This window comes from Phocoena phocoena, chromosome 12 (genome assembly GCF_963924675.1).
Source record: "Phocoena phocoena chromosome 12, mPhoPho1.1, whole genome shotgun sequence".
NCBI classification, from domain to species: Eukaryota; Metazoa; Chordata; class Mammalia; order Artiodactyla; family Phocoenidae; genus Phocoena; species Phocoena phocoena.
Genome location: NC_089230.1, coordinates 67,592,472 through 67,613,391, shown reverse-complemented (window position 1 = coordinate 67,613,391; position 20,920 = coordinate 67,592,472). Strand labels below are relative to the sequence as shown.

Genomic DNA, 20,920 nt, shown 5'->3' with positions numbered 1-20,920 from the left:
TCATTTAAACCTTTGGATATTTCAGTCTTCAGATTCCACAAGGTAAGGCTGAGTTTACCAGATATAAACAAAATGTTTAAGTCCATGATGTACTGTAGCACTGAGGAAACAAATGCATCAAATATTTACAGGCTGGCTACAATACTTTCTTCTTCTTTTTTTTAAAGTCAAATGTGTATCAACATCAAGCCACACTCTGTTTTGAATTTCTCTGGTCGCAAAGAAAACGGGGCAACAGCACTTTTCCTCACTCATCTTTCCTCTCAATCCTGAAGTCAGAGGCAGGTCTTCAAGTCAAACGTCTTTTGGGAGGTGGTGGAGGCATGAACTCCGTGTCCGGGTCCAGGTGATGATGCTTTCGCTTCTGTCCTTGAGAAGCTGCCGCACATCTGTTGATGAACTCAAACAGCATCTCCTTGGTGACAGGGTTTGAGATGCTGTTGCACACGGCTGTGGACAAAGGGAGACGTGAGTCTCGTGTGAGGGTTCATGGAGGCGGCTGACTCGCCCCAGGGAGATGAGGACACGGGGAGACGTTTCCGTCCCAACACGCTAAAACTTTCCATCTTCCCAACGTGGGCGACTTGCTGTGGCTTCAACTGTGCTCCTCCCTCCCCCGCCCCCGAAATGAGTGCATTTCTGGTGGCTGCTCTTTACTATTAATTCTAGACCCAAACTTTAAGTATTTGGGTTTAAGCCTGTCTTCACTACAGTTTTTGATCCCTCCAAACAGTTTGTATAGGATATTGATCTCGCCCAGTGTGTCACACTATGGTCCACATTCAAGCACAGTTTCTAAAGGAAGTGCGCGCTCTAGTCCTCCAGCCTTTCTCTCTCTCAGAGAGAAGCGCACACTGAGGCATGTAAACACGGCACCAGCCACCGTGCCCGCCGAACGGGGAGGCTGCAGTGTAGCTGGCAGGGCGTATTATTCTTTATTTTAGTAACTTGCTTGAAATAAGGTATTACAACAAAATGACTATTAAAGAAAGCACCTTTCCCTATGTGATCAAAATTGTATTTACCCACTTGGTTTTAGGAAAACAACACGGGCTTAATTACTCCTCTTTTCCAAATTAACGCATCCTGCCTGAACACAGACGTTAGTTCCAACAAGAACCTTCGAATGTACAACAGTAACTTTTAAGCCACAAAACTCAAAGTGGCAATTTCTATATTATCTCATAAGCTTATCATACGATCATCATCATCACTGACTGAGCACTCAAAGTGCATAATCCTATTAACCTTTATTCTTGGTTCTTATCTGCCTTTTTCTTTCAGTTCCACTAAAAACAGCAACCCAGAAGTGCTGCCAGTAGTAGTTTACCTTAGAGACCTAATTAATACGTGCTGTTTCCCATGAAAGACCCTCACTACTCTGAATTCCCAAAGCACTCACATTGTACCCAGAGCACACCCTGAAGGACAGCATAGCAGGTTTTACGTTTCTTTTTTTTTTATTTTATGTTTTTTAAGGTTTTCATTGACTTTGTTCTTCATTGTTTGTAAAACTATCTTAGGAGCTGGAAATTACATTTCCCCAGCTCATGCCATCTTTTGCCATCTGGCAGACGATGGCTTCAGCGTTTTGAATGGATCTGCAATTACCATGGCTTTTGTTGTGGCTGTCATTCAACAAATTCATCCTGTCCGCAGCCCGATTTCCTGCCCTTTAACCCCTCTCCTGGGTGCCCGCAGCAGCCCACAGGTGAGGGAGGACAGGAGCCACGCGGGGCACAGGCCTGCCACGAGCCCTCCGCGGTCCATGCGGCCTTCAGCCCCCAAAGCTGAACCACAAAAGGCAGCACAGTTTGGTTCTAACACTTTAGCTTTTGTGTGTTGTTGTGGGTTTTTTTGGTTTTTTTGGGGGGGTGGTTCATGTAACCTCCACTGGGAGGGTGTCACACTCACCCATGGCAGTGTTGTAGGCATTAGGGAAACTTTTGTCTGTTCTCTGTCTCATAAAGACCCAGCTGTTGTTCTCGAATTTGCATTCTATAATTTTGTTGTCATACTGTTTTAGCTCTTTTGTCACCTGTTTTAAAAGAGAATTGAGGAAAACATTTAAATCATCTGACAGGCTTCTTGCCTGCACTACGTGACAGACGCATTAGGGAAATGCCAAAAACACCTCGGTGCCTCTACACACAGAGCTCTTTGTCATCCGAAGCATCTAATCAAGCCCAAGGATGTGGTGCGCACTCCCTTGTACACTTGCTCATCAATCTGACACCTTATAAATAGTCGTGAAAACGGCTGTCAATATATAGCAATTAAAAGAAGCTAAGGAGAAACCAGCCACTTCTGGGCCAAATGCAAATACGTTACCATAGGGACCAATGCCTTCGATATTGTCTGTGTCCCTCTGGCTTTCAGAAACTGAGTATCTGTGAAGGTTTCAACAACTTTTAGAAAGACCACACCACCTAAATTCCTATGTCGGAATCTAAGAAATCCCCTTTACTGGTTAAGATAAAAAGTTACGCATAAAGAGTAAACAAGTAAACATGAGGATCTGATTCAGGCTATGTGCATCCTAACTATTTAGCTCTTCAAGCAGTGATGATTAACTAAAAATCTAATCTTTAGGCTATTTACCCTTTTCATCTCCAAACCGGTATGAATTTAGAGATGACGCTACCTTTGATATTAGCTGGTAGGTTTTTTGGTTACTTCACCTCAGATGATTGAATATGGATTACAACTTAGTCTATCAACGCTAACAAGTATCCATGGCAACTATAGAACCTTTGAAAAGATATTTCATCGGGCTGTGAGGATGGTTTTCATAAATAGGAACCTAAGCTTATCTTCGCAGTTTCAAATCGAATGCCAGTCATGGTAATATTTTAATTCTGTCCTCGTCTTTCACAGCTAACAACTTTTCCTCACAATACGGAAGATTGCAATCAGTTAACTTCATTAGGATTATTTGAAATGCTCTCCTTTTTCTACCCACATATCCACTACCACCTAGGAATATGAAGGGAAGCAAATTTTTAAAAGATGCTTTCAATTCACAGATTAGGCAGTGCGTATCTCCATAAAAACTTTCAAATTGTAGTCCTTTTCCCTTAATGAGTATTACACTTGATTGGACTATTTGCATTTCCAACAAATCTGACAGGACCAATACATTCAGTGTATTGGAATCAGACCTGCCCAAGAAAGTGATGCTCTACTTACTTAGCAAACTTGCTAAATTTATTCTCAAATATTCATTATTCTAGTCTCAACTCCCCTCCCTCCCTTCCTAGGGATCTACCTCCTTTTATTTCTGATACGTTATCTATATCCAAGTGTTAGGCAACTTATTCAGGTAAGGTAACCACTTATGTTATACCATAAGTAGGGTCTAACAGATAAGTTTCTAAACCTTTCAGATTCTCCATTTTCTAATTTCTAAAATGGGCAAAGGAGTTTCTAATACACTGGGACATTGGAGCAATAATAAATGAAAGTGTCTGGCACATAGCAGACAACCACTAAAATTCTTAATTGAATATAAAATTAGGAAATGAAACATTGCTTTTTTTTTTTAAGTGTACAAATAAATTTACTAAAGATACCAAGATGACATGGAAAGGTACACTTTGAAAATACCTGTCAAGAAAATTGTATCACACACATCTACAAGAATGGCTTGCTATCAATAATGTGCAGTCTGCACTTCTACTGACTACCAATCGTAGTACATCTTTATCACATATTTACCATTCTTCTGTTTCTAGTCTCAGAATTGCTATAAATTATGTGTTGCTCCATCTGACTACAGCGATTAGGCAGTATTATTAAGTATCTGTGTATCTACCTGGGTACGCATTAACAATCCGGGAAATAGGGCTTTCCAGAAAATGCATGCACCTACCACTAACCTAAACGTATTTCCATGCTCAAGAACAGTACATTATTCTTCACTGATCACACCAGTTACATTCCCAAGATAGACACGGTGCAAGGTGCTCAATTTGGGTAGGTAATAAAATATGTTTAACTTTTAATAAATGTATTTAGGTAATAAAATAGATTTAAGATATAAAACAATATCTTCCATACGTATACAAACTAAAGACAGTTTTCACTAATGGTCAGATGAAGCGAATGATTAGCATACAGGGAAGGAGTTTAACTTTAGTATCCTAATTCTGATTTGTTACTATGACAATAATCATCCTCGGCCATCACATATTATTATTTACTAAAATAGGATGTGGTTAGGCCTTTTATACTCAGCTCTGTTATCCTATTGTGAGCTAATGAGAGCTTGAAGGTAATAAGAATAAAATATTTATAAATCAAGATTTCACATCTGTACCCATAATTACATTGGATTAATGAGATTCTACTGTTTTGGGGGGAAAAAAGGAAGAAAAGAAAAAGAAAAGAAAATACAGTGTATTTTATATTGAAGAAAACATTTTTTTCATGTATCCATCTTTCTGAATACCACACCTCTGATACCATTTGAGTCTACCAATAATCCGATGTTAAGAGACAGTCAGATGAAACCAGATCTAGTACCTCTGAAGATTTTAGATTAGCAGGTCGATGGTAATACTTGGAACGAAGGGCCCAAGACAGAGGCAGGCAGAACCACAGTTGCTCCTCTCTGCACTTTTTTAAAGGAATACTTTTTGGAACCTAAGTGCTGGACACACGACCAAGTCACAAAAGGCGAACCATCAGCGCTGGCTGAACCGTGCCGCTCAGAGCAGGCAGAGATGCGCTTCCGTCTCTAATGGTGGAGCACAAGCCCCTAGAATTTACTGTCCCTGCTCTGTGAGAGCTGTTTTGTTATCAAGAGCTCATCTTTCTTTTCTAGAGAGACTGTACGAAGCGGAGGGGGATTTCTCTGAACTAATGTGCTCTAGAGACACTTTAAAATAACGAATATCCTTGGATTGAGAAAGACACCAGTAAGCTGGGAGTTTTTTAACTTTTAATTTTGAAACAATTTTAGCTCTACAGAAAAGTTGTAACGATAGTACAGAGAGTTCCAGGATTCCCATTACCCAACTTTCTCTAATGTTCATATTTCGCATATCATGTTACATTTATCAACTCCGAGCGAGAAGTTAACATTGGTACAATACAATCAGCTAAACTACAGACTTGATTCAGACTTCATCAGTTTTTCCACTGATGTCTTTATCTGCTCCAGGATCCAATCTAGGAAACTGCATTCCTTAGTTGTCATGTCTGCTTAGTCTCTTCCAACCTGTGACAGTTACTCAGACCTTCCTTGACACTCTTGAAGAGTGCTAGTGAGATATTTTGTAGAATGTTCCTCAAATTGGGATTTCCTGATGTCTTCTCATGATTAGACTGAGGTTATGAATTTTGGAAAAGAACGCCAGAGAGGTAAAGCGCCCTTCTCATTGCGTAATGTCTAGGGGGTAGATGAGATCAACGTGATTTCTTCCTGGTGGTGTAAACAAACCCTGATCACTTGGCGAAGATGGTATCTGCCAGGTTTCTCTACTGTGAAGCTACCATACTCTTAGCTCCAGGCACTGTGTCTAGCCCTGCTCAAAGATAAGGGAATTAAGCCACTTGCTGGAAGGAAGGGTATCAAAGAATTTGTGGACATTTATTAAAAGCACCACAGAGATCAATACATTTCCTGGGAGAGAGATTTTGAGGCTAGACAAACATCCCTTTTCTTCTTAAAGTTTCGCTCATTAATTTTAGCATTCATCCATGAATCTTGCCTGCAGCAATTATTACTGTGGCGTTCTAATGGAATTTTCTATTTTCTCCATTCCTTCTACATTTATTACCTGGATTTCTTCTGTAAGGAAGATTTGCCTTTCTCCCTCATTTATTTATTTGCTTATTTGTATCAGTAAGAACTCATGGATATTTATTTTATTCTTTGGCTTATGATAAAGTAGTATTGTCATTTATTTTCTTGCTCAAATTGTTCTAGTTTCAGCCACTGGGAACTCTCTCAGGTTGGCTCCTGTGTCCTTTTAACTTGCTTCCACTTTTACTTACTTATGCATTTTTAGCATTTAGTCCCTGGCAATACAAGCTACTACTCTAGGCTCATCTTGTATTTTCTCTGCCTCAGCTCTAGAGTCAGCCATGGGGTCCTCTACCAGGATTTTACAAGAAAAATTAACTCTTCGACAGTCCAGACTATGCTAAAAAAGTACTAACACACACCACTTGTTTTGGTCAGAATTTTCAATTATTGAGAAAAAAGAGAGGGAGGGGGAAAGAGGAGTGAGTGTGAGACAGATAAAGAGTAACAATGAGACTCTAAATATGAATATATGTGTATATATATATACTTAGAAGTTTCCACCCCATCTTTTGTGAACTGCTTTCTGGAACTAAACTACATTGACCATTTTTTCTTTTCTGAATTTAAAATTCTACTCAAGCTCTAACTCTGTAGTGTGACAGAAGGTGAATTTTTAAAACGTATTTCAAGTAGATGAACTCAAACAAAAATCTTGTTTCCACGTATGCAACTTCAAAGTCTAGTACTTATGAATGAGGCAGAGAAAATAAAACAACAAATAAATCAGAAATGAAATGGAATTATAAAAGTTTTCCTTGTGGTGTCAGGACAATACAAATAGCTTAAACCTGAATTATTAGATAATCTTTTAGAACTACTACCATATAGTAGGGCCTTAATATATTATTTTTAGCAAGTGCATCCATCTACTGGAGAAAATAAAACCCTTGATAAGCTACCCTTTTTAAAAATATGCTAGACTTAATCACTTCAAAAAACGTTCCTTCACTAAAATCCATTTGTGTTTTTTGCACCTTTATAATGAAGAACTACTGTGTAAATAACACACTTCACATTTGCTAGGTTAGAAACAGTAGCAGGAAGCCTCTCTCTCATGAATGGTGGGGTCTTCAAGCCCTCCAATCCTGAGTTCAACTAATGAAAGTTGCCAATAAAAAGAAAGCAGCTTGGGTTTCCCTGGTGGCGCAATGGTTGAGAGTCTGCCTGCCGATGCAGGGGACATGGGTTCATGCCCCGGTCCGGGAAGACCCCACATGCCGCGGAGCGGCTAGGCCCATGAGCCATGGCCGCTGAGCCAGCACGTCCGGGGCCTGTGCTCCGCGACGGGAGAGGCCACAACGGTGAGAGGCCCGTGTACCGCAAAAAAAAAAAAGAAAGCAGCTAGAACTTGGTCTTATTTATCCCAAAGGTCATTACAGATGAGTCACAATTCCAGGGTATGAAATCCCCACTAAACTACAGATTATTACCTTTTTATAAAATCACAGTTAGTTATAGTTATTATTCAAAATATAATACATCTTCATATAAAATAACTGGGCAGATAAAGCAATAACATGTTAGTACTGGTTATTGGTAGATGGTGGAGTTAGGAATGACTTAGTTTCTTCTGTGTTTTGCTGTATTGTCCAAACTTTCTACATAATATATGCTTAACTTTCATAATTTTTAATAATAAAAAATTCCTAAAATAAACTATGTTTCATAAAAGATGATAAACATGAGATTGGTTTTTAATGTAGAGATACAAAAACAATAGGAAGAGATAAACCTTTAAACAGAAAACAAAAAGTCTTGGAATAAGGTCCTAAGTCCACAGTTCCCAAACTGTGCAATGAGACAACCTTACAGAGTGGCACTGTGGGGTACTTTAAATTTCCCGGGAAACACAGTGGCACGTGTTGGACACCATGCAAACTATTAGTTGGCAGGAGTTCACATTTTCAACATGAGATTCCTTTGGGTAACATCTCTGCAAAGCTGAGTATTCAGTGGTTATTGTCATTGATAAAAACCAAGTATCACCAAAATCAATGAGGAAAGTAAATGAGGTTGGTGGTGTATAATCTGATTCCAAGGTTTAAGAAATTATGCAGTCCTTAAATGGAATTACATTTTCAAGTTTCTTTTAAAAAAATTCCAACTTTAAATTCTATATCATGACAAAATATGAAACAAGAGTGACAGCAGAACATTTTCATGCATGCAAATTCTTAAAATTTTAGTATTTCATACTTTCTTTTCTAGGAGATTACCAAAATTTTACTTCATCAACATGAGGGCAACAATGAAAACAAAGAGGAAGATGTGGAATCAAGGGAGTTCATCCAGCTCAGGAGAGAAACAAAGGCAATTCCCATCTTAAGGCCGTTTTAGGATGACCACTGAGCCAGTGTGCATAGCAGACTGCTACAAGCTTTATGGGGGCCAGAGGGTAGTGGCTCAAGTAGGAGGAGTTCCACGCCCCCGTCTGCCTTAAATATTGGAACTGAGAAGATGTGTGATGTGACGATATAAAGTGGAGTTTTAAAAAATTCTGTGAGTATAGTATTTAATATAATGACAGATTAAACTAAGAAAAGAAAGAAGAAATTATGCAGTCCATAACACATGCTAAGCTGTTAGGACATAAACATTTAATAAGTAGTTTGGATCAATGCACTTAATAAATGGAATCGTTAGGTATTTCTTTTGGATTAGAAATGTCTATGAGGGAACATGAACCAAGAAAGTTTGATAATCTCTGCCCTATAGCGTTTTCATTCATCCTTCCCCAGATCCTAGTCTCTAAACCCATATGTAGGCTTATATCTAGCACTTAGTGGAAACCAACCAGAGCAGTGAAAAACTTTGCTTGAGGTACAAAAACTAGATGATGGGTACAGAGGAGAATTTCTATCAAGTTAAGTTCATTCGTTGACTTAGATCACTAACATATATATTCCTCATTCATCTTCTCTATCTCAATAAATGATTAACTCCGTTCACCCAGTTCCTCATGACAGAAGCTTTAGTGTCCTCTGCTCCCTTCCCCTTTTATCTTCCCTCCTATTCACTGCATTACCGGTTCTATCTCCAAAATACATTGAGTATTTGTCTACTTTCTTACTACCATCATCACAGCCCAAGCCCTCACTGTCTGTCAGATTCCTGCAACAGCTTCCACACTGGTTTCTTCTTCTACATTTTCCCCATCCAATCAATTTTTTTTTTTTTTTTTTTTGCGGTACGCGGGCCTCTCACTGTTGTGGCCTCTCCCACTGCAGAGCACAGGCTCCGGACGCGCAGGCTCAGCGGCCATGGCTCACGGGCCCAGCCGCTCCATGGCATGTGGGATCTTCCCAGACCAGGGCACGAACCCGTGTCCCCTGCATCGGCAGGCGGACTCTCAACCACTGCGCCACCAGGGAAGCCCCAATCAATTCTTTACAGTGCAGCCAGATTGTTCTTTGACAAAGGTAAATCCAATCCAATCATTCCTTTGCTTAAGAGAAAAACAAATAAAAGACACGCCGGTTGGAAAGGGAGAAAAAAGACTATATTCACATAAGACACGATCACTTACATAAATGGAATCTATGAAGATGCTCCTAGAACTAGTAAGTTTAACAAGGTTGCAAGGTTAATATACTAAAACCAATTGTATTTCTATATATTAGCAAAGAATAGTTGGAAATTTAAAATTTAAGGAGTATCATTTATAGTAACATTCAAAAACATGAAATAGGTATTTAAAAAAAAACATGCAGAATCTGTATGCTGACAGCTACAAAACACCAATGAAAGAAAGGTATCAAAGAGGACCTAAATGAATGGAAAGATATATCATGCTCACAAACTGGAAGATTCAATTTGCTAAGATGTTAACTATACAGATTCAACATAATCATAAGCAAAATCCCCAAAGGATTTTTATATATATAGACAACCTAATTCTAATATTCATAGGGAACGCCCAAGACACTAGAACAGCCAAAACAAAAAGAACAAAGTTGGAGAACTGACACTAACTGATTTCAAGGCTTAGTATATAAAGCTACAGAAATCAAGACAGTATGGTACCGGGTGATTAGAGAGACACATACATCAGTGGAACAGAACAGACAGCCCAGAAAGAGATCCACAATTATAAGGTCAATTGACATTTGACAAAGGAACAAAGGCAATACAATGGAGAAAGAAGAGTCTTCTCACCAGAAGGTGCTGGAACAATTGGATATTCACATGCAGAATGATGGACCTCAACCCATATCTTTCACCTTACACACAATTAACTCAAAACAGAAAGTACACTTAAACATAAAACCTAAAGCTATAAAATTCTGCTCCGCATCTAAAGATGCTGTTAAAAGAATGAAAAGACAAGACAGAGATTAGGATAAAATATTTGTAAATAACATTTCTGACAAAAGACTTGTATCCAGACTACATAAAGAACTCTTAAAACTCAATAATAAGAAAACAAACAACACAATTTAAAAATGGACAATCTGAACAGATACTTCACCAAAGAAGATATATGAATGGCAAATAAGCACATGAAAATATGCTCAACACATCATTAGTCATTAGGAAAATGCAAATTGAAATCACAGTAAGACACTACTATGCACCTGTTAGCGTGCCTAAAATAAGTATCAAATGCTGACAACAATGCCAAGCAACTGAACTCTTACACATTGCTGGTGGGAATGCAAAATACTATAACCACTTTGGAAGACAGTTTAGCAGTTTCTTAACTGTCTTCCAAAGTTAAACATACACTTACCAAAAGAGCCAGCGACCCCACTCCTAAGTATTTACCCAAGAGAAATGAAAACATACGTTTGCATAAAAACCTGAATACAAATGTTTGCAGTAGTTCCGCTCATAATCACCCCAAATTGGAAATAACTCAAATGCCCTTCAACTGGTAAAGAGATAAAACAAATGTTGGTACAGCCTTGCAATGGAATACTACCCAGCAATAAGAACTATTGATAAACTATTGATAAATGGAATACCATGGATGAATTTCAAATACAGTATGCTAAGTCAAAGAAGCTAGATTTTAAAAGCTACATAGACTATGTGATTCCCTGTACATGATACCCTAGGAAAAGGCAAAATTATAGGAACAGAAAACAGAACAGTGGTTGCAGAGTTTGGGAGTGGGAGAAATGATCGCTTATACCGGGGTGTCATGTGGCATTTTGGGGGGAAGTGATGGAACTGTACTATAGCTTGATTCTAGTGGTGGCTATACACCTGTATGCATTTGTCTAAACTCACAGAACTGTACATCAAAAGGAGTGAATTTATTGTATGTAAATTTTGAAAGATGAATTAAAACAAAAAAGAAACAAGAAAAATGTCAATTAAAAAAAAAAGTAAATCAAATCATGTCATCCCCTTATCAGTGGCTTCTCATGACACAGCACTAAATGACATAGCCCCTGCTTATTTTTCTAGCTCGTATAAGTTGTACAACTTTTCCTCTACCTTGTTTATCATTATTTGTAAATATAATTTTTTTGTTGATTATCTGTTTAATATCTGTCAGCCAGAATGGTTAATAATTATTGAATGCTTACTAGATGCTGAGCACTGTTCTAAGTACTTTACGTGGATTCATTTATTTAATCCTCGCAACAGCTCTAGGAAGTATCCCCGTTTTTACAGATAGAGAAGCCAAGGCACTGAGGAGTTAAGGAATTTGATTAAGAGTCTCACAGCCAGTAAGAGGCAGAGAAATATACTGCATCCCTATTAGGTTTTATAATCTGATTTAATCTGTATATGAATCCAGTGAGATTTCCAGATGTGGACACTCAAGCCCAGAGAATTTAAGTAACATGCATAAGGATACAGAGCTAATTTGTTTTGGTATCAAAATTCAAATTCTAGGTCTTTGTGAGTCAAAAACCTGTGCCCTCCTTTTCCCTAAGAATTTAGGCTCTAGGTTGAAAAAGTATTACAGGAGGCAAAGGTAAACTACACTTGTGGAAGCTTTTACTTCTTGTGTAATAAACTGTAATTTAAGTAAGTATTTCCAAGGATTATATTCCACTTGGGAGAGCCTGTGGGTGGGAGGCGAAGTGATGTGTGACAGACGAAGGGCGGGAGAACATAACATGCTGGTTTGAACCAAGCACGATGTCTTATCAAGTTTCTTTTCCTTTACTTTTCAAACGCCCACCATGTTGACCTGCACCATCTCTGCTGTTTGCTATTCTGGTTGCGTGCGCATGAACCACACATCATGGCAAATTGCAGAATTTCTCAATCATTAAGGATTTACAATAGGTTAATTTTAAAATGGGCTGCACTTCACAGCTGCAAAGCTTTTGTCTGATTTCTCGACCAAATGAGAAGCCATTATTGGATTGAAGACCTTTCCATGGGCAATGACAAACAAAAGAAAAAGGTTTGTGTGGGCAGAACAGGCAGCTCTGCCAGGTAAGGTGAGGTAATGGTTAACAGCTCACTAAACAGACTGCCAAACTCTATGGCACAATGTATCGCACTGTTTAGTACCAAGCATGATGAGAATTTATAAGTAGATCACGGGTTCAGTGCACGCGTGGGATAATAAAAACGATACACAACCAAGGAAAGCTTTACAATCTATAGGCATACCTCGTTTTACTGCACTTCGATTTCACTTCACAGATATTGTGTTTTTTTTTTTACAAATTGAAGGTTTGTAGCAACCCTGCTCTGTCTGATGATGGTTAGCATTTTTTAGCAATAGAGTATTTTTAAATTAAGGTATGTAGATTTTTTTAGACATAATGCTGTTATTGCACACTTAATAGACTACAGTTTGGTGTAAACATTACTTTTATATACACTGAGAAACCAAAAAATTCAGGTGACTTGCTTTATTGCAATATTTGCTTTATTTCAGTGGTCTGGAACCAAACCCGAAATATCTACAAGGTCTGCCTGTACCATTAATGTGGGGAGGAGGCTAAAATGCAATATGCATACCTAATAGTTTTTTCTTTCTAAATAGTTACAAGTACCATGACAGACTTGACTGATGTTGCTTGTTTTTTAAGATGTCTGTCTCAGAGCCAAAGCAAGTAATTCATAAAGTATATCTGTCAGATTGAGTTTGATAAATGGTCTGTCTATTGGCAGTAACAAACACCTAACGTAAAATCGTGTTACCGGTCATTAAATATCCATGCTTAACAAAGTTCACAATACACTGGATCTAATGTTTGAGCTAGGCAGGTCACTAAAATGTCAATGCATAGTTCAAATTTACTTCAACGAGTCCTTCATTTACTCTCCAAGGACTTGCTAACAATTTGGGTCCAATAATGTTCATTTGTTTATTCCTTTAGCAATACATGCTGGTTACATATAACTTTCTCTCTTTCCACTGACCCATTTAAAACCCGTCTAATCTTACAGAGACCTCAAGAGAACTGTCCTCCAGCTAGATCAATGTGTCAATAAACCAAAATGCTACCATAATAACTAAAGATTTCCTTCCTGTTCTGCCTACTATTTAGAGGAAAAAAAAAAAAAGGTTGACACGCTTCCCTTTTGATCATCTTCCAGAGTAAACTTGGTCTTTACAATGTCTTGATTTGCCCTATCAGCATTAATGGGCACAGACCCACAACACCTTTGAATCATTAGCTTAGGGACACAGAACTCCTTAGTTTAGTGATAATGCTCTGTGGTGACTGGGACCCATCTGAGCAAACAAAGCTTTCCAGGATTCCTTTCTCACAACTCAGCACCTCGGGTCAGTGCAGACTCTCACTGAGATACTTGGACTACAGTAGCTGTAACTTTGCCATGCACACTGCCTTCTATTTTTATATATGCTTTCTCAACAACTATATTTCTTCTTCTTTGAGAAAGAAATTCTGGAATTATTGACAAAAGCATTACACAAACACAGAGTGACAGTACGCTGCTCAGAACCCTGGAGTTCTGTTTTGTATCTTTATGTACCTTCTGAAAGACATTCACAATGGATTTATTTAAATCTGCCTCCTTAGCTCCAGGTATTGGGGATATCAAAAACCACTCAGAAGAGGTTCAAAGTTTAAAAATGGTTACAATAAATTATCTGTATCAGCTGTCACAGTCCCTTCCTCAAAAAAAGATCTTTTTTTCCCAAAACACACTACAAATATCTTTCATAAAATCCAATATTCTGGAGTTAATAGGAAACTTGGAGGTCATCAAATCAAACACTTTTATTCTGAAATATCTAAGTACTAAAGTGCATCCTGCATTATCTCTATGAATTAGTGTATCTTTATGGGTGTGAACATTCATGCATTGAGGAGATTATAAAACCAGATGAAATAGCAAATTCATTACTTTGGTAACTTGTACTCAAAGCTAACTTAATGTTTTTACCTATTTATTTTTTTGAATTAATTTTTATTGGAATATAGTTGCTTTCCAATGTTGTGTTAGTTTCTTCTGTACAGCAACTAAGAGATTTATTTTCCTTCAGAGATATTTACTTTTAAAATTATTGACTGAGACTTTTTTCCTTCTTGGGGAAGGGAAAGGGAGGGAATGAACAGTTTTTGAATACCTGCTTTGTAGCCAGCACTGTGCAGGGCACTTTATATACTTTATTATCCTTAATGCTAGAGGAAAAGGAAACTTTTATTGTTGTTCACTCCTAATCAAGAAATTACTAAATAACTAAATGCTAATGGAGTATCCTTTGCAGTCACCATAAACTACAGGCGATGTGCGGATTCCTTTAGGTCATGTTAAGTTTAATGTGATATAATCTTCTAAAACAGAAACGGTAAGAAACACGGGCTGCATAAGAGAAAAACAAACAAAAATGAGCAAACAGACAAAAAACTCACCAGCCTCCAGTGCCATGGGCTGGCTAATACTAGTGTGGAGAAAAGAGGCCTGGAAAGAAGTTAGGAGGAAATCTCTATAGTGGGGAGGGAAAAGATGCGGGAGTAGACAAAGGAAGTTCTCAGTGTCCTAAGTCACATCTGTGAAATTAAAGTGCTTTCGGCTGAGTAATACACAACAGAGGACGATTTCAGTGATGATTAGAGCTATTTAAATTTTTAGTAGGCTCCAGTGATTTAAAACAATCTTTTTTGTCCGGGCAACCGGTTTATCTGCTTTTATTTTCAAACTTGGGGGCGGGGGGGGAATCTTTGCAAAGAATTATTCATGTATGTAAAATGCACAAAAATACTATTATGTAAAGATATCTACATTTAGAAGTATGTGATTGCCCAATTTTTGAGAGATGAGAACTCACATTTGGAACCAGATTAAATCTCTCACTTAGCTCCCTCCCTCCCCCACGCCCACACTCTGTTAGGTTTTCGTTCTAGCCCAGTCCTGGTGAGGATATATGGCAATGTGTCCTAGCGGGAATAAAGAGCAAAAAGTACATGGGCAATCCTCCCCTTACTCTCCCCAACACACACATATCTTACCACTCAACTGCTCTTATCAAGCCTCCAGAGAGTATATTCTGAATAAGGTAGCCATGGTCGCCTATGAGGAAGGAAATTATTCTCTGGACTGTAGTGCTAAACTACGTGGAATTAAGTCTGAAGATTAAAATAAGGTGGGTGGCTTTTCACCTTTCCTCTAAAAAGTACCTAGCGCAATCCTGATGCTTAATAAAAATAACATAGCAGGTAAGTGGCATGCTTGGCAGGAACGCTTTTAAATCACATGTTACAGGATATTCTCATCCTAGTGCGCCTCCCTCGAATTTTGACTAAGTCAGCTCAGCCCCACGACTACAGAAAGCACTGAGTGAGTCTCCGACGATGCTCCTCCCACCAGTGCCAACCTGTGCCAACTTTTAGGCCAGGACACCTGCCACCCTGAGCTCCCATGGCTTCCGCGGTGGTGGATATTGTGCCTCTGGCTCACTGCTTGAGGGTCTGCTCTGACCAAATGACAATACAGGAAGGATGTTTGTTTGGGGGGGTTTATTCAGAATTGGAGTGTTGGAAAGTAACAAGGTGCGAACACTCACAGCCAGCTGCTGGCTGCCACAGAAGACAGGGCGATCACCTCCTGGTACTGTTCTGTGCCCGAGGGCTCCAAATCGTCACCGCTTTAACTTGCTACCACACTTCAGATGTTACCACTCTCATTTCCATTTTTGCTTTTGAAACATTCCAGGAACAAGTGAATCCTACCCATCTAATTGGCGCCAAATTTACATACAGTCATGTCCCCCCCACTACGATGTTCAGTGGACATTCTAGTCACTGTCTGTCCTTAGGAAAGGGCGGGAGCTAAGTCCCTGTTTTAACCATCACACAGTACAGCCTGGAGTTTCACCAGCAGATGAATGCTGGGTAGCCCCACTCCAGAGCCTGCTGATGGCACAGCAAACAGCTGAATTTAACCCCTAATTAATCATGAAATATCAACTCCCAGTTAAAGAGGTTGGCAATGATTTGGTAAGTTAGGGGAAGTGGCAGAGTGAACATCTGGGATTTTTTTTTTTAATCTGACATAATAAAAGGAAAAGTAGCTCATTCTTACATTTCTTTTTGCTGGTTTTTTTTTTTTTTGGCTTAAATAACTCTTTAGAAATCGAAATCCAACAGAGAACAATTATGTTAATAACGCCAGGAAATCTGTTTGCTTTGTTATATTGGGCTTCAAAAGCACTTCAACTGAACTTACATTTGTGATCACAAGTAATGCCTGTTCTTAAATCCATTTAAAATGTTTACTTTATTACAGCTTATTATAAACATGAGTCTGAGATGCAGCGCCATGGCTGCTCAATTTCCAGGCCACAATTTTATGATAATCATATGAAATGTATTCCTGTGTCAACAGCACTGCCTAACAATGCCCCAAATGGGGTTGTTCGCAGCGCTGGACGCAGGGTAACCGCTACAAGCAGAGAGCTCTTCACTGGAGAATTTTAACTGAGTTTGTAACATGTACTCTTTTGCTACACTTAGCTCAGTTTAATTACTATGATCTCAGAATAGAGTTGAGCTCCTACAAGAAAACCGACCCTACATACCGAAACGTGACTGGGATAAATAGGTTCTGTCATTTTATTGTATGGTTGGAGACTCTTTTTGGATAGTCTTCCAATACCAGAGGGGATGAGACTGGAGAATTCTTCTGTACTTGATGTCCCCCTACTGCACACAGTGATAATAAGGTACCTGGAAGATACCTTCTGTCACCCCGGCATCTCACAAAGGAGTAAGGGAACATGTAATATATGCAGATCCAATAACTGGAAACAGAAAATGGGTCTAGAGGTGCCCCTCCCTCTCCAATATTGGCTTCTCCACACACTCATGCCTTCCTCGCTTTCGTGACGAGTAGCCCATGTAACTGCCTAGTTGTTGGAGTTGAGACCTCAAGCAACATTTTCCCAACTCAGCATTTTTTGAGGCTCTATTACGCAGGTACCAGGCCAAGCGTTTTTATGCTCATTATTTCCTTCATAAGATCTATCCGCATGCAGTGGACCGTCTACTTTTTAGAGGGAGGGACAAGCATGTACTGGCGGGAACCAGGATCATGTGGGAGTGAGCCGTACATTATTTTTTGCTTCACTCTTTTGTTTCTCCTCCTAGGACCGCCTCTCTGAATGGATAACAGGTCTGTGCAAATGCTCAAACAACCTTAAGACAATTCACTTTTTACACCTCACTGTTTTAGAAAGAGCACCAAGCCCAGAATCCTGGCTGAAAAGAGAGCACAGGAGCTCACCTAGGCCACCTCTCTTTTTAGACTGAAAACACAGGTTCACAGAAAGCCTACAATTTGTCCAAAGCATATGGCTCTGTAGGGGCAGAGTCAGAATGAGGGTCCAGACACCCAGCATTTCAGTTCCGCACACTGACCCTGTGGTCTACAAGACTATCTTTCACCAGCAAAATGGGTAACTCTGCAGGCCAAATTCTTACTTGTAGTCTTGCAAGTTTCACCAAAGAGGAGAAAAAGGTTTGACCCAGTTTATCCAATGTATTAAAAATAGTTTATATCCCAACCTACTATGGACACACACACATACACGTTTCATTAAACAATTTATATTCCAACTTGGTGCACTTTGCTATTTTTTTCCTTCTATTTCATTTCATGAAAACAAAAACAAACAAAACTGGTTGAGATCCACTAAACTGCTTTCAAGACCAACCACCAAAGTTAGAAAAAAAAAAAAACAGAGGATTCTAAGAATAATAATTTCAAACAACTAACAAGGAAGTAGAGGGAGCATTTTACCTTTTCTAGTGGGAACTGCATAAAAAATGGAGGCAGACAACCCTCAGGACAGCAAGCCAGACCCCACCGGCTGGCTCCTCCACCCTTCCCCACACCCTCGCCCTTCCCAGAATGATACACTGTGCTGAGGCTTCCCTGGGCCAGGCAAACACGCTCAGCTGTTTCTCCAGTTGTCCCTCTCTGGCACAACAAGAAGAGCTGATACTTGACTTTAATAATTTCAGACACTTTTCTCTAGAGAATTGGGTCTGTTTTGTCAGCTCCTGAAATACCACGTGATATATTATTTCAGAGTATAATTTCTTCCTTCTGTTTACATTCTCCCTCATTAGATGGTAAGCTCCTTGAGCAAACAAAACAAGGACCCTTGTTTTGCTCACTGCCAGATCCCACTGAACACAAAAGAGGTGTTCAATAAATATGTGTTTTTAAAAAAACCTTGATGAGCATTATACAAAGAAATTATAGAAGTGACATCAGATTTTGAAACATTCCAGCCACTATTAAATGATTTTCACCCCCTGGACTGGTCAGGCTCTCACATCATCCTCTCTTCCCCTCTGGCTAACCACCTCTCTTTTGTCAGGATCACCTTCTCTGGGAAACCTGCTCTGACTCCACAGACTCTCTGCTTCATTGATGTGCCCTCACAGTACCTTATTCTTCCCTTATCTTAGAAAAACGGCCTAGTGAATTCTCTACGTCTTCGACTTGACAATAAGCTCCATCAGGATGGAGCTTTAATACAGTGCCTTGCACACAGTACATCCTCCGTTAAAAATTTTACATGCAAACATGCATGAAAAGTTATGTACTTCTGGCCTGAAAAACCAAACCAAACCAAAATAGAATAAATCCAACCTAATGACCTGGTTATATGGGTAATTAGTAGTTGACTCAATCACAGCTTTCTGAGTAGAAGTCCTTTTAAACCATGCTGCCACATAAAATTAAGCTTTTCCTTTGTGGATGTGGGTATGACTTCTAGTGAAAGAGGAAATAGGATGTCAGCTACCGGGGAGAACTGAAGGGGGAAACAGGGAGGAGAAAGTAAGCAAACACCATCCACCACGCATTTCTATGTCAAAAGTTTAGGCATCCCATTGCATCATATTCATTATAAACCAGGAATTTTCTGCTTCCTAAAATATTAAAGATAATGATGTATCCATCCACCCAGTATTTATCAATATTGTTCACAGTAGAAAAAAGATAAATGTATCATTCCTTTTTGTATCAAGTATACAAATAGGAGAAGCACTAGAAAAATACACAGTGTAAATATGCAAATTTTAACTAAGTAATTCATTTACATAGCTCCACTCACAGGAACTCTAACATCTTTGTTAACATTAACCCTTCACATTCTTGTGAGCTAGTTTTGCAAGATTCCTATTTTAAACAGTGACTTAGGACCCATGTAAATAAGGATAAATTCAAAATAGTTTCTGCCTTCCTGTCTGCCACTCTAAAATGAATCTACATTTCCTTCTTAAAATAATTTTCCATAATAAATCTTAAGAAAGATCTCCATCAAAATTTCCTACAAAATCTGCAAATAGTAGGGTCAGCAAACTGTCTCAAGAAATATGATTTGCCAAGTTAGTTCAATAAAAATATTCAATAGGACACAAGCTGAAAGGCTACAGACCAAGAAAAGACATATGACAAGACACTGAGAGTCTGCCTTGAGGGTATAAAACGTTGGTTTTGAGTCTCTAATAATTGATCACTTTATTAATGATCCAACAGAGGACTTAATGAATAGCCTACTAATAGGATCTAAATTCAAATTTGAAGCATCTTTTGAATATCCATTAGGAAAAGTAATATAACGAAAATTTTAGAGAAGGTATTTTTGCAGAAAATAAAATGTAACTTGGAAAAAATACAAAAGATGAAGTCCTGGTAAATATTTAGTATGTAAGGGAAAATGGGAAGGCTGTCATCACTGTGGAGAAAGAAATGATAGTAGACAGATTATCAGAAAAAGATTTAAAATAAGACATTCCACTATTTTTATATACTATTGTTATTATTAACAGTTCTCACCCCCTTTGACAGAAAGAGTCATATTACTGTAGCAGGAGTCAGAAGTTTGGAGGAAAGACTTTCTTGAAGGAAGAAGAAATATCCCACTGATGGATGAAGAACTAGGCTTAAGTTTGAGTAGGTTGCTAGGCTCTTTTTTCCATTCTTCTCTCTATATTCACCCAGAAAACTACAAAATGTCTGTATAAAGTAACAGGGAAGAAATAAACACAGAGGCATTCATTCCTTTGCATTTTTTTTTCTGTGTTTGGGGTGTGTGTGTGTGTGCACGCACGTGTGGGTGTGTGTATGATATGTATGTTTATGATGTATACATATTTTTTTCAATTTTAAATAACAAATGCAGAGCTTTTAGAAAGCCTGTAGGTGATATTTGGATACAAAAAAATTTCTAAAATGGAGACAGAGTAATAAATCAAACCCTGCAATTGAGGCTCAGATAGAAACAGAAAGCACCTCTGTCATTTTTTAACCTTCCAAGGCCTAAAGATGAACAAATCCCAGCCCTCAAACACACATATACAACTGCCTGTGCAATCAGAAAATGACAGATTCAGGAGGAGATTCTACATTCTTGATAATCAGCCCTGTAATCTTTCCTCTTCCCTATACCACACTGGCCAACATACAATTTAATTTCATCATTTGGATGTGTGTGATTATTTTTATTTATAGCCTCCAGATCTGCAGATATAGAACTTGTGGTTTCTAGTATTTACTCTACCTGAAGGTGTATCACAGGTACAACACTCTCCTGCTCTTTGGAATGGGAATAGGGGTACTTTCTCCTTTTTAAGAGATACAGGTCATTTGCACAACAAATACTTCTTCAGCTTGTATTACTGTACAGTCATATTCTGATGAGTCCAA

At 38.7% G+C, this 20,920-nt stretch overlaps 1 protein-coding gene across 1 annotated transcript in view; it reads right to left on the bottom strand.

Annotated features, from left to right (window-relative positions):
• Nucleotides 1-206: 206 nt before the first annotated feature.
• The window catches only part of RNGTT (RNA guanylyltransferase and 5'-phosphatase), a 219,081-nt gene continuing 198,367 nt past the window's right edge, over nt 207-20,920 (bottom strand). The window contains exons 15-16 of the mRNA XM_065888674.1: nt 1,915-2,038; nt 207-450 (exon numbers count right to left, since the gene is read on the bottom strand). Coding sequence (XP_065744746.1) covers nt 290-450; nt 1,915-2,038 — 285 coding nt within the window. The 3' untranslated portion in view covers nt 207-289. The remainder of the gene's footprint in view (nt 451-1,914; nt 2,039-20,920) is intronic.